This window comes from Vanessa cardui, chromosome Z (genome assembly GCF_905220365.1).
Source record: "Vanessa cardui chromosome Z, ilVanCard2.1, whole genome shotgun sequence".
Taxonomy (NCBI): domain Eukaryota; kingdom Metazoa; phylum Arthropoda; class Insecta; order Lepidoptera; family Nymphalidae; genus Vanessa; species Vanessa cardui.
Window position 1 is genome coordinate 2,498,770 of NC_061154.1, and position 15,291 is coordinate 2,514,060.

The window sequence follows — 15,291 nt, forward strand, 5'->3', positions numbered from 1 at the left end:
ATACAACATGTATGTTTAATCAAATATATTTATAACACGAACGTTGTGAAATCAAATGTTCGGATAATTTACAAGATATTCAAACAGATTCCGAGCGCATATAGCTCAATTTATCAAACATCGGAGCAGCTCTCCGATCTGATGGCCACTTCCTTAATTGATAACTTCGCTACATGTTGCCTACATGTTAGCTGACAGATTCAATTTAAATTTACATCATTTAACATGATTTAACATGCATTTCTATTTTGTGACATGTTAACTGCCATCGCTCTTAGCGAAGATTGATCTATTGGATTTGTGATAATATACATTGCTTTAAATTAATTTGTATTATTATTTAACAATAACGTTGTCGAGAAGTTAGACTTTACTGAAGTAAATTGTAAAGAATTACTAGATACCCATTTATACGGATAAATAAGGCTCTATAAACCTTTTAAATTGAAGATCAAATATGCGAAGAAAAAATATTGTTTTTTAACTGGCTACGTAAATCAAAATCTCGATTTTTCGCTACTAAAATACATACGTATTTTTCATTTCTCTTGAATCACTATGAAGTTTTTTTTTTTCATTCATAATTAAAATCCAATGCGTACTTTTAATTCATATTATATAATAAGAGACTCTATTTATATTATGTAGAGATTTAACAGATAGGACATCTGTATGAAATCGCGTATGATTTAGAAGGGACAGTCTGTTAAGGAAAATAAATATTTGAGGTATACTACTACCTTAGTTTATACTCGTAGTTCCTAAATTGATTAAGGTTATATAAATTACTTGGTCAAATAAATTCAATCTAGTATGGAAAACTCGACATATAAGAGAATAGTCTTAGAACTGATAATCAGATCTTCATACCATAAACACTTGCATGTTAGTTAAATTTAAATCACTTCATCATCATCATCCTCCTGCCCGTATCCCAATTATTTTGGGTCAGTGCATATCTTCTACCATAATTCGCTTTCTGACGTGATCTCACAAGTGTCATTTTATTCAGCCATATCGTCTTTCACACAATGGGCATGTAATGCGGAGGAATCAGGAACATATTGTGAGGAAGGCCTTGAGCATGGATGTGGATGGGTATACAGGTAGAGGACGACCAAGGAAACGCTGGATGGTTTGTGTGAAAGACGATATGGTTAAAAATAATGTTACTTGTGAGATAACGTCTGACAGAGAGGTATGGAAGGAGAAGACATGTTGCGCCGACCCCAAATAAAATTGGGATAAGGGCAGGAGGATTATGATGATGATGATATCGTCTTTCACACAATCCTTCCATGATTTCTGTGGTCCTCCACTTCCTTAATCATCCACGTCCACGTTCAAAACCTTCCTCATAACATGGTCCTCATTCTTCCGCCGCATCTAACACGCCCATACAATATTAACTTTAAATCACCTGTGTATTTAAAATAGAATTTATTTGTTGCTAAATAAAAAATAAATACTGATAAAAATGTTGGCATTTTTCAATCGAGACAGTAATAGACTTACACATTTTCATTCAATTGATAGCTCAGCGCAATCCTGTCAGCGAAAATTCTCCTCAATTAATAAATTCATTTATTGCTACACTTTTTCTTGTATTGCGATTTACGATTAAACTTGGTCAGTATAATTACTGGCGCAAATAACACTAAGAAGATTATTGCGTTTTATTTCTACTTTAATTCGTTTACATTAGAAGAATTAAGAATGTTATTGTATTAATAAAACGGTTGTAATACAATGCACAGCCTCATGAAAACATCGATTTTGTATAAGAATTCCTTATCCAACGTAGATGAGCACTAAGAAAGTATTTTCCAAAATTAATCTTCTAATTTAAATAGGTGAGGAAAGTCGGTTTGGAAAATGTTTACTTCATATGATAGATATATGGAAATTTGTGGGAAGAATGCTAGCAATATCTCAATTTCGATCATATGGACAAAAAAATTAACAAGCCCTTCACCAGAGGCAAATCTTCCGATCTTTTTCAAATGTCATTAATATCTTTGTCTCATATGCAGTTGAAATAATTGGAATTGCATGAATCCTTTAATTTTAATTAACCATTTGTTTAATATCTTACAAGATAATTTAATTACTAAAATATAAATGAACTAAATAATTATATTTCTTTTTTAAATGAACACAATCTTTAGTGTAAGCTGATGAAAGGAATAGTCATATCTTCAACTCAGCTACCCCCCACTGAGCGGTTCCCTGCTGTCTTCGCGTTTAATGAACTACTTTTGTTCTGTCTCCTTTAGTATAATTGATGTAAGAATTGAAATATAATACTCTATTTATGAAAGGTGCATATATAGTAAGAATAGATATGTCGAATATTTTGAGTCTTTTTATGGTAATTGTAGATTGTAGGTGAAAGAAATGGGCTTCCTACTGTTGAGTAAATGAGTAACCTAAATGATGTTACTTTACTTTATAAGTAAAGTAACATCCCGTAAATTCCCCAAACTGGGCTAAGGCCTCCTATGCCATTAAGTTTGCCATTGGGTTTGGAACATGTTCCACCACGATGTTCCAATGCGGATTGGTGGAATGTATATGTTGCTGAATTTCGATGAAATTAGACACATACAGGTTTTCTTACGATGTTTTCCTTCACCGCCGAGCACGAGATGAATTATAAACACAAATTAAGCACATATATATAGTGGTGCTTGCCTGGGTTTGAACCCGAAATCATCGGTTAAGATGCACGCGTTCTAACCACTGGGCCATCTCAGCTGCCCATACCGATAACTATACTAATATCTGTTAAAGTCACGTAGGTATGTCAGAAACTTCACAAGTGATATCTTCTGTGAAATATCTGTCTGTATTTGTTTTTGTTCGAAACAGTATATAAACTCCATAAAGAAAAAAACACGTTAGAAACGAGTTCCATGATCCACTTTTTTCTGTTAAAGTTCGATAGATATGAGAGGAATTTTCACTGTTCATTCCGTTTCATACTTTTTTTTTAATTGGCATATGAATGTGCAACCCGCTGGGAATTGGTCTACTGTTCAAAGATATTGGGATTGTAAGGGATTTTAGCCATTTCTTACATCGCCAATGTACGCCATTATAACGTTGATCGTTGGTTTGGATATTCTAAAACGGAATATAATTATATATCAGATAGTAGCTGTTGACTTCCAAGCAGGATATATTAATTTAAATCATTGCATTTAACTAACTTGACTTTGTATTTTTTTAATGTTGAAAAAATAGTAACTACTGATTTTCTTGCCGGTTCTTCTCGGTAGAATCTACTTTACGAACCGGTGGAAGCTTAACCTAATTGTAAAATGGCGATTCAAAAGTACTTGTAAAAGCCTACTTGAATAAAGTTTATTTTGATTTTGATTTTTATAACACAAGCTTTATATTAACTTAAATAACACAAGTGCGCTATGCTAACAATAATGTCATAAATTGGCTTAAAATGGTTTTGTTAGTAAATAACTAAAGATGATAAATAATTCCTGCATATGGTACATTAGACCTTAGAACATTTATTTAGAAAATATTTGTACTGTTCTAAAATTCGTTTAATATTGTTATATACCAGCTGTTTTCGTGTTGTACGCCTTTGAATCTAACAGAAAAATATATTATTGTAGCCTTAGTTACTCCTTATTATATCTGTTATCTGTTAGTCAAAATCCCGTCAAAAAAGGTCCAGCCGTCCCAGAGACTAGCCGGAAAAAACAGACAGGCAGGCAAAGTAAAAAATGTTTTTTGCTATAATGTATACATATGTATTAAGTAAAAAAGGGCTATTTTAATATTACAAACAGACACTCCAATTTTATTGTATGTATAGATAACTTATATCTTTCGGATATTATTAAGATTTTTTGTTATAGTTTCAATAAAATCGATCGAGTGCTTAAGAATGAGTAATCGAACAAAAGTACGGATGAGAATAGCGACTTTGTTTCGATTGCAACATCTCATTATTCAGTTATTCAATTATGCAATATAAAAGCATTTTATATTTCGAACAATGTTGTTTTCATGACAAATAACAAAAGATGAACTGACAGAATAGAGATCGGGAGTTATTCCCGGGAGATTTTAAAAGAATAACTTCAATGAAGACTTTGATGTATAATTGAGTTGTTATGTTGCCTGCGATGGTGGCACAATTTAAGTCTGTAGATATAATAGATTTAAGGACGTAGTCCTTTTAACTTACATGCACTGTCCGCACGTTTAGAGAATCGATTTATAATCGACATCTTTTCACTTTTTTATTTTTAAATTTTATAATTCGTTTTGTCATCACTGTCACGTTTCACCTCATTCTTGTTTAGAGATTTACCGTAAAAATTATTTAGTTTGGCCATGGGTGGGTGGGAACATAGTATCTTAGAATTAAATGTTAAATGTTCGAGGATCATGTCATTGAAAAAGTTGTCCATCTGTGTATATGGTAATGTCGTTTTAATTATTTATTAAATTAGCTGACGAGTTCAAATTATTATTAGTCAGTTGTGTGTGAACTTACTTTGTTGAGGTGATAATTTTTCGATTTCAATCACATTTTAATAAACATGATTGTTTTCTACACTGTGTTATCAGCTGGTATATTATTCTCACCTTATGGTAATTGGTCAATACCAGCCTAAAATAATCACCATTCCTTAATAAACAATAACATGCTTGTAGAATAAGATAATACGTGCCTGTGACACTGGTTCATTCACCCTTCAAACCGGAACACAACAATACGGAGTAAATATATCAAATACTCTGGGGATACAGATACAGGAGTTATCTGTAATGTAACATACTCGGGGACATAACAGATACTGTGGGGACTTTTGAATCTGTAATTTTTACTCACTTTTAAAATCGTTTACAGAAATAAATGTTGCATTGTATGTAATGTTATTTGTATTTTAAATCACTGTTTCGCAGTGAATGAATGATAGGTCTTAAAGATTATATTATATATCTGCAAATCTGATATAAAATAAAACCTCTAAAATTATCAAAGTTTTTGTATAAATTGTGCCTGTTTTATACACATAAACTTCTTCTTCAATCAATATATCTATTAAAACAATGCATCAAAATCCGCAACGTAATTTACAGATATAAGAATACATAGAGACAGTCAACGGGAAGCATCTTTGTTTTATACTATGTAATGATAATGATGATGATAAAAAATAAAATTAAAGAGCTTACGTCATCCAATGTTGCAACAGTAAATTAATCTTTGGATTTCGTTAAATAAATATTAAAATAGAAAATTTTATATGGTTCGGAATCGTTCGAGTGAATCAATTACTTACAACAGTGGTTGCTGACTTGAGATTAAATTAGATGAGATTAAGACGAGCTCGAATCAAATCGTGTCTATAGGTTTGTCCCAGTTTATTTCCAGTATATCTCATTTGAGGGCCGTTTTAAACGGGATTGGAAATTTGCTCAGCGAAAACTTTGATGAATTGAGAAATTTCATCTTTGAATTTAATTCGAAGTAACTTTAAAAGAGAGGACAGAATATAATCTTTTCGTTAAGCCGAGTGACAATATTTAAGGCTGGGGATTATGATTTTTAGTAATTCTTGTACGGGACGGCGGATAGAAATATGATGTTATATTTTTTTTCTCTATGATTTGTTGTCGTTGTCATAAATAAAAAAAAAAACCTTTTAGATTAATTGTCTATTTGAGAAACATTTTGAGGATATATTCTTATAATGGTCGAACACATAGTGTTGCCACATGCTTAATTTATAATTTTAATCATTTAAATGAAGAATAAAATTTTGCAATACACACTCGTAAATTTTATTTACCAAAATTAGTTCATCAATTTTAACGTCAAACACTATATGAAATATTATTAAAAGCATCAATATAATTTTAAGCTGAAGTGATACACTTAAAACTATTTCACGTTTGATTCATATTTCTAGCTTGGAATAATATTTTGCACACATTTGTAACGACTATACATCATATATAAGTTTTTGGTTTGAAGTATAAATACTTTTTTATTTATTTTGAACACTTTATTTTCGTTCAATGATTTACAATGATTTTAGGATTACATCTCTTTGGCTTATTGTTTTATCACCTTGTCAACAATAAAAATAGCTTATCATATCCTATTGTAAAAAAAAAATATTCGTCCGACTGTACCGGCAACGTAAACATTATTCCTTTGCATGACAATACAGACATTGAAACGAAAAAAAAAACAATATTTCTAAATATTGTTTTTTTTTTTCGTTTATTCTGTTAGTGCTAAAATTGAAAAAGATATAAAAGCGTTAAAGTTTAAAAATGGAACTTGTTCTTTTTAGTAGAAATCGTGTTCAGATTATAACATGAGTGTAAAACAACATTGATTCCTCAATACATTTTTGAATACCTCTCGTAGATGTATTGCAAGTGTGCCGGCTCGTATTGTATCGTTTCATTTTACGAAAGCGCTATTCATTAACGGATTTTCGAGGGTATTTTATTTTTAGAAAACACGACTCAAACGCTTAACTTTGTGTGTGTGATACTTTTTATATGGAACACTGTTTTATTATTTAATATTAATATTGAAATTTAAATTTTACTAACGGCCAGCTCCGTCTTCGCACGGATGCAGTACTAATACTAAATATACTACAGAATTTGATTATTTACGACATTACATTACAAACTTTTAAAATTATCAGTCTTTATTTACTATATTTTCGATGTATATACAAAAACCTTCCTCTCGAATCAAACTATCTATTAAAAAAAACCGCATCAAAATCCATTGCGTAGTTTTAAAGATTAAGGCATACATAGGGATATAGGGACATAGAAAGCGACTTTGTTTTATACTATGCAGTGATTTGTATTTAACTGCTGAAAAATTTGTTCAACGGAGATGATTCCAGCTGAAAACTATTTTACTATACGACTATCAGTCGTATCGTAAAATATACACTATTAAACGAAATAATGTAATATTATAAATAGCATTTTTTTTGCAAAAATGTGCCGTATTTTCTAAGAAATATACCGCATGTTCCTATGAAATTCAATACAAGACACTTAGTAACGCGGGACCGTTCTTCCCGATAACTTAAGTCGTAAGCGACGCTAACTTGCAAGTGACGGGGTAACTTGATATGTGAATGACCGAACGACTATTGAATTATTAAAGGCATCGATTTAAAACAGTTTTGTATTTTGTTTTAAATATTTAGTGCATCTTCTACTATTTATTTGTAAATAAACAACCTAAGACAATAAGTTTAGTGGGATGCTTTTTTTAAAGATGTTCTTTTGTTTTTGGTTTGTAACTTTCGACGGTTTTAGGACAATCTCGGAGGTACGATTTTTTTTAAATTTATCACAGAGCATAAGAGAGGTTTTGCGGTTCACTCAGTTCGCAGAGTTACTTTATATATTTTGTGTATTCAATAACAGACAATATAATAAATCAGGAATGTTTGAAAAAAATTAAAAAATAATAACATTATCTAAAATATAAAATAGAAAGAGATAGATGCATAAAAAGGAAAAAGAAAGAAACATCGCTTAGAGAAGGCATTGCACTTTTTTCCTTAGTAATGATTTCTGAAAGTACATTCTAGTTTTCCAAATGAAAGACGTTCCAAAACATGCACCTATATATACATGTATTTGCATGTTATATTACGATACATGTATACAAAAATATTTCGTTAATAATCGTATGTGAATTTTGAGCTGCAGAGAATATTTTACATAATTCACTATTCAATAAACATAGCTTAGATCGAATTTGAAATATGTAACGTAGATATGATAACGGCTATTTAGCCGAAGGCGAAAATACAGACCGATATTTGTAATAAATACGAGTATTATGGCTTCTTTTCAGCAATAAATTTCAGAATATGGCATCGATGCATTTCGTATGCACATGCATATAGATGCATGCATATATATAGATATACAATAAAATTGGAGTGTTTGTTTGTTATATTAAAATAGCCCTTTTTTATTCAATGCATATAAATGTCTGTCTGTCTGTGTGAAATATTATTGTTTTTATATAATCAATCATTATGTATGTCATGGAATAAAAACGATTGCCTTCTGGCTTTTGATATTAAATATTTGTAATAAGTAAACAAAACTCTTGAGTCCTCTGACTGTTTTTCACCGGTTTTTCTCAGGTCTGGGTAGTTTGATTTTATTTTCATTTTAAACATTTCTTTAACATCTATGGAACCAGCTTTCGTCGACGGGTTCGGACCGATACGACATGGGAAACTACAGGAACGGAGCGTACTCGTTTCTTAAAGGCCGAAAACGCTCTTGGAACACCCTGGTATCGTAGATGTTCTTGGCGGTGGTAGTCACTTTCCATCAGGTGAGCTTCCAGCTCATTTGCCAACATTACCAAATAAATAAATGATTTAAAATGCAAAACCTCTTTATTTGTTTGCTGTGCACTTAGGAATGCCTTTTTCATGTCATCGGTCTTGACGTATATACTAATTTTTTTTCCTATACATATATATATATATATATATATATATAGATAAATAATTATAAAAGATGTGTCGTATACCCGTCCAGAAAGAACTTGTTTACGCTATATAATATAAATAAAAATGCTATTAAGCATCGCGTGTAAAAAAAAGGTTTACATGTGGTTAAATTGAACTTAAAATTATATATTCGATAGATAGAAAAGGAAAAAGCATAACGTTTGTAACTTAAATACATCAAAAAGTTTTTATATGCTAATTTAATTTTTTTCTTTGTTTTAGTGGAGCTGGTGGAGGTGGCATGTTTGGTGATGTCAACATCTCCGCGATTCTTGACTCATTGAGCGTAAGCTATGATAAGCGAGTGAGGCCCAATTATGGAGGTAAGGATCTTTATATTAAAACCTAATAAATTCTACTTTCTATAATCGGTGCTGAATATCAAATGTTGCCACAGTAGCTCCAATGTCCATTATTAAAATGAAAATAAAGAAAAATAAATATAATACTTATGCTTTACGTAAATATCCCATAGACATATTTATAACTACCGTTTATAACTGTAAATATCGTTAGATTGTATCTATCTCGGGCAATTATAAATTGTGGAGAGATTGTCAACATTTATTCAACTTACAATGAGACATTTACAATTTCGATAGTTCATAATATTTCGGTTAGGTAATGGCAGAGTTTGTATAATTTAACTAATATTCATTTCGATGGATTAAAATTTACCGAATAATAATGCGTTAAATTTTAAACATTGTTTTACGATTCACAATCTCTCAACGTTTCAAAATCTCACGAGATAGATTATAATCTAAGGGTCTTCATAAACATACTATTTTAGAGGATATACGTCTGTTTGGATATGACATAATAACATCTATTAATTATAATTTTCCTAGAAACGTTAAGCTAAGAAGTTAAAAAGATAGTTATCTAGATAGATAGTTATCTTCTACTTATAATCAAAACGCAAAAAGAATGATTTTCTCACACAATATGTACAATCAGCAAGCGGATTCAATGTGTTCATAAGAATTTTTTGTAGTTGCAAACTTTGATGTACTCCGATATTTTACTTATTTCTACGTTCCCACATTCACAAAATAGAATTTTAATGTCAAGTGCACTTGGCAACAGAGCAAGTATCGCTCGTGTGATACTCAAGGGATTTTACGTAAAGACTTATATTGGACATGGAGCTATAACATTATTTATAGATGTTTACTCGATATGTAGACATAATCAAACATTAAAATCGAAATCGATTTATTCGTTTATTATTTTGGCCTTTATCTAGTTCGTAATGATGATTTATTGATTTTAGTAATAAATCCATGAACCGACGCGTTTTCGGTCATTTTAATAATCTTACGAGGAAATTGAGAAAAATTCTCAATAAAATCGAAGATTCTTTTTGCCTTTTTATTACGATTTATTTATGATATATTGCATAATTTATTTAGGTTTGAAAGTGAATTAAATTTTTAATCAATTTGATAGTCGTGACTAGTAACTATCGCTGTTGTACGGCAGTAATCGATCATTTTTATAAAACTACATACAAGTCGGGGTTTTATAGTAACCGTTCAGTTCAAATTGTATTTGTAAGTTTATCGTAAACCGATTCAGAAGGGATCTTTGATCACGAAAGCATATTTTCTTTCAAATCTATGACATGCACTTAATTATGATCGAATTTGAAATTAATGAATTTTAGTGTCAATAGGATTTATTTTGATTTGATTTGATTTCTCAATATTTATTTGACAGATAGTTTTTTTATAATGAGACATCAATGTTGTTTGCTATTTTATATAGAAAATATGTTGAAGGAAATTTGAATAACAGTTTTGTCAACTAGGCTTATCAAAGATAAAACCACTTGAATCTGACTTTTTATTTTTAGATCGTAATAGTTACAAGTAAAAAGGTAAGTCAAACAACTTGGAATCCTTAAGCGCCTTAAACAAAGACTTACATAAATAGCAACATAATCATTATTTCAAACGATATTGGGTACCTTATAAATAAATATCTCACATACATATATCAGCCCATTAGAGCACCTTTTGGGGCTTTGAAGACACTAGACAACAACATGATACATATTTACTTCATAAATAGATACGATTGGAAATCGAACAGGTTAATCATAACAGATGAAAAGATATCATGAAATATATAAAAGCGTTCAAAGAGTATAACACTTTGAAGGGTATGATAGACATAACGATAGATAATTAACTACTACAAACAGCCTGTAAATTTCCCACTGCGGGGCTAAAACCTCCTCTCCAGTTAAGAAGAGGGTTTGGAACATGTTCCAACACGCTGTTCCAATGCGAGTTGGTGGAATGCATATGTGGCAGAATATCAATTAAATTAGACACATGCAGGTTTCCTCATGATGTTTTCCTTCACCACCGAGCACGAGATGAAATAGAAACACAAATTAATCACATATATATATATAGTGGTGCTTGCCTAGGTTTGAACCCTAAATCATCGGTTAAGATGCACGCGTTCTAACCACTGGGCCACCTCAGCTCACGATCGCGATAGATAAGACAAAGTTAAAAGTGTCCATTTTTTAAAACATTGTAAAACTGAAAACTAAAGCAACAACATACTTAACGGTTAACACGTTCAATGCTAAGAAAACCATAGTTGTCTCTGCCGCGCGTTGATATATTGTAGGAAAGTGACAAATATGTATATTTATATTACGTCTAGTTAATGCAGAATGTTATGGTGTACCTACTTTAATACTTACCGCACTGCAATATAAATCCGAACACATCACAAAAAAATCGAGTTTTACTATCTTAAGTGTTACGGGGTCCGTGCCGGTATTATGATAGTTTTCATACGAGGTCTTAAAAGCCTCGCCGCTGCTAAAGGTTTCGCTATGTAAAATTAAAATATTACTAACTTCAGTTCCGTTCCTTTGGTTAGTGACAGAGCGGTATTTTGCAAAAATATATTCTACCGCTAGGTAAAACCTCCTCTACTCGTCATATGTACGTGGCAAAATTAATATCATTTACCGTCCATTACGAGTTCAATATTTTAAAAACTGGTAATGGGTAATGCTCGCACGGTTTTTAATATGCAGATTTTATTAAAAGTAATATTTGTTTTCTGTTAAATGAATAACTCAAAAATAATTTTGGTTTGTTATTTTTTTTTCCTCAATTTTAATAAAGTTCGTGTATAGACACTTTCACAGAATGAAAACTTACAGCAATGCGAAGATATGTAATTTCAATTTTAAGACAAAATTTACAATTTCGAACACATTGACAAAACTACAAGAGAAATTATGTTTTAGAAACACAATCACATTAACTATAAACACATTTTAGTGGAATTATTTTAAAGAATAGAATGAAAAAGGCAAAAAGAATTTTGAAACAAGTAGATATAACACATGTAACATTTCAGGACCGCCAGTGGATGTTGGAGTCACCATGTACGTGCTATCCATCAGCTCCTTATCTGAAGTGAAAATGGTATTTAAGAGAGTATTACTAAGTAGATGTTCTTTAGTGAGGCCAATTTAGGTTAGGTCCCTCGGTCGATCCATGGCCTAGGGTAAGAGAGTTGACAAATACCTCAAAGAGTCCATGATCTACCTAGGGAATCAATGTCACATCATCGTCCTCTGGTTTGGTTTTCACGGCGCGAATCGCGCGCCCTACTCACGATTGGGCTTGATTGCAGGTCCGCCAGTGGAGGTGGGCGTCACCATGTATGTGCTCTCTATCAGCTCCGTCTCCGAAGTGCTCATGGTACTCGCCACTGTCAGCTCACGCTAGACACGAGTAGCCCCAGACACGAGGCTGCGAGCATGCCGGCGTATTGGAGCCGACTGCCCGGATGGCGCATCACCACTTATTAACAACTTCATACAAAAAGATGACATTTGTAAATAGATAATAATCTTACTCTTAATTGGCAATGGTGGTGTGCCTTTCCGGGTTTGTCGAAATCTAAAGACATACAAAATTGTACTCTGCTATTAAGCATTCCTCCAAGCAAAACACTGTCGTAAACTTGCTCCATTGTTGTTTTATTTTTGTTTTAAGCTTTTTATGTTCTTGAGTAGGTATTTGTTGTGACTGTGGGTTTCTTACTATTGTCTCCCAAAATGGCGTTTAACTCTTCAACTTCGCCAATTGCAATTTACTTACTTTTAGTAGTCTTGCTATGAATGTATTGTGAATGTACAGTGAGTTCCGGTTGGACGAGGGAACATTGTTTTCATTGAACATTTAAAACTGTTTGATACAACTTATACGACGCGCAAAAATAAGTATCTGTTGTTTCATTTTTATAAAATAGAAAAAATGCAACTGAAAATATATAGACGTAAAGTACAGGATTTAAAAAAAAGCTGTGGTAATTAAACTTATTATTAATAAATCGCCAATTACCCTTGATAACGGTTCCAAAGAAGAAAGTCTGAATGAGACCAGGGTGTATGACCCCTCGTGGAAACCAAATCAAGGGACTCGTAAAGTCACTTTAAGACGTGACCTGCAACCTAATATTTATAGATGATCCATCTATATTATCATTAGCAATAAAGTACACGTAATGGAGTAATTGGACAAAAAATTTAGATCAGATGTATGCTCTGAAACATGTTTAATAAAATGTAGTAATTACATTGCTGTAACATTTTACGTGTACTTTAACACGTTCATTGCCAATCACGTGGAAATGCGTGATATAGCTGCCAGCGCACATGGCTCATCACGCGATATCGCGTGTTACTCCTGCAAAGTCTTCGCTTTGCAGTCTTATTGGACCAATGCTCTGCATCGTGTTCACTGAAATGACATTATTATCTATAGTCTTCGTATATATTACGTGTATTTTAACACGCATATTGCCAGTCATGCGAAACCGCGTGATAAAGTTGCCAGCGCACATGGCTAATCGCGCGATGTTGCGTACTTCTATCCTGCAAACTCTTCGCTCCGCAATTTCGTTGAACCAATGCTCTGCATCATGTTCACTAAAATGTCATTATTGTCTCTATACTTCTAAATTACTTTACGTGTACTTTAAGTTTGTACATCAAATGAATCTCTTCATTTGCGTAGTAAATGTTTAATGGCACCTGGCAGCACAATTTTCTAAATTTATTTAGTAACATTGTTTCACGATTGTTCATGTGTCTTTATCTAAGCTTTTAACGCCTATTGAAATAAAAAAAAATATGTATCAAAGACAATACGCAATCTTAAACTTTTAATTCTATCCAAATTATTTTCAACTGTTTTTGTTTTTAAGATCTCGCTGCCTTGCTGTCACTTGTATGATGATCAGGCAATCCATGTCTCAGTAGTAGACTTTAGAAACTGAATTATAATTATATCAAATCATATGAATACTTAATCATTTAGTTTTTTTCATGATAATCAAATTACTCGATGACATGCATTGTGTGCTTTTTTTTAAATTTTACAGACAGTTATTCTGAATAATACTGATTTTGCAGGATTTCACACTGGATTTCTACTTTAGACAATTTTGGACTGATCCAAGGCTTGCCTATAAAAAACGACCTGGCGTTGAAACTCTCTCAGTTGGATCCGAATTTATTCGAAATATATGGGTGCCAGATACCTTCTTCGTTAACGAGAAGCAATCTTACTTCCATATCGCCACAACGAGCAACGAATTTATTCGGATTCATCATTCTGGATCTATTACCCGAAGTATTAGGTATTTTATATTTATATCTTTGTATCGACGTTTTAATATAATTTAAGACTCTTATCCCTTCAAATGATTAACACTTATCATTACTATAGATAAAATTAATTACATATGTTCTATTAAAACAATAATTTGAAGTTTAAGTTGGATTGTTATGTTCTGGTATAAGGAAGGAGTGATCGGATCCGTAAAGTCATGAATAGTTGACCACTTCATAAATTATGTAGTGTTCAAATGATGAATGTAGCTTTATATAATATAATTGTTTCTTTTTTAGGTTAACTATCACCGCTTCTTGTCCAATGGATTTACAATATTTTCCGATGGATCGCCAACTGTGCAACATCGAAATAGAAAGCTGTAAGTAATGGGCAGTACCTTTAACTGTATTTATATTGATCGTTCGATAGTAGGTAATAAAACTTTTTTTTTAATCCAAATTTTTGTACTCCTTTATTGCTTGACAAACGATGATTTTTTTTTAACGATACAATACTGATACCGTCTATTAAATACCCCAGTGCACAACGCGTGTGCAAGTTCATGAGGCTTTCATTTGGTAGACAATTGACAAAACAGACACGTAATACGACACCATGTATATCTAGGTCGTTGTACACTTAGCTTTGGTAGTTAAGATCATCCATTCTCAAGATTATATTGAAAACCCAGTGCGATGGGTGTTTAATTTTATCGTTCCATATATTCTCTGCATGGTACAGTTGGCTACACCATGAGGGACATCCGATATAAGTGGAACGAAGGACCTAACTCAGTGGGTGTTTCGAGCGAGGTATCCCTACCGCAGTTCAAGGTGCTCGGCCATCGACAACGTGCTATGGAGATCTCGTTAACAACAGGTACAAAGCACCTTTGCCACCACCATTTAGATTACATACTTTATTTATCCTCCATTTTTATTCGTTCTTATCATCTCTGCACGTCCTTATTGGATCGCTCGATTGCGATCATTTTAATTTTATCTCAGATACTACCTAAATCTGAGTTTATTATGAAATCATTAAAATCACGATTAAATTGTAAA

General features: G+C 32.2%; 1 protein-coding gene across 1 annotated transcript in view; it reads left to right on the forward strand.

The window, feature by feature from the left end:
* The window catches only part of LOC124543360 (gamma-aminobutyric acid receptor subunit beta-like), a 74,113-nt gene that overhangs the window by 54,500 nt on the left and 4,322 nt on the right, over positions 1–15,291 (forward strand). Inside the window, exons 2-6 of the mRNA XM_047121559.1 lie at positions 8,787–8,887; positions 11,961–12,028; positions 14,026–14,252; positions 14,524–14,606; positions 14,969–15,106. Of these exons, the coding sequence (XP_046977515.1) occupies positions 8,787–8,887; positions 11,961–12,028; positions 14,026–14,252; positions 14,524–14,606; positions 14,969–15,106 (617 nt within the window). The remainder of the gene's footprint in view (positions 1–8,786; positions 8,888–11,960; positions 12,029–14,025; positions 14,253–14,523; positions 14,607–14,968; positions 15,107–15,291) is intronic.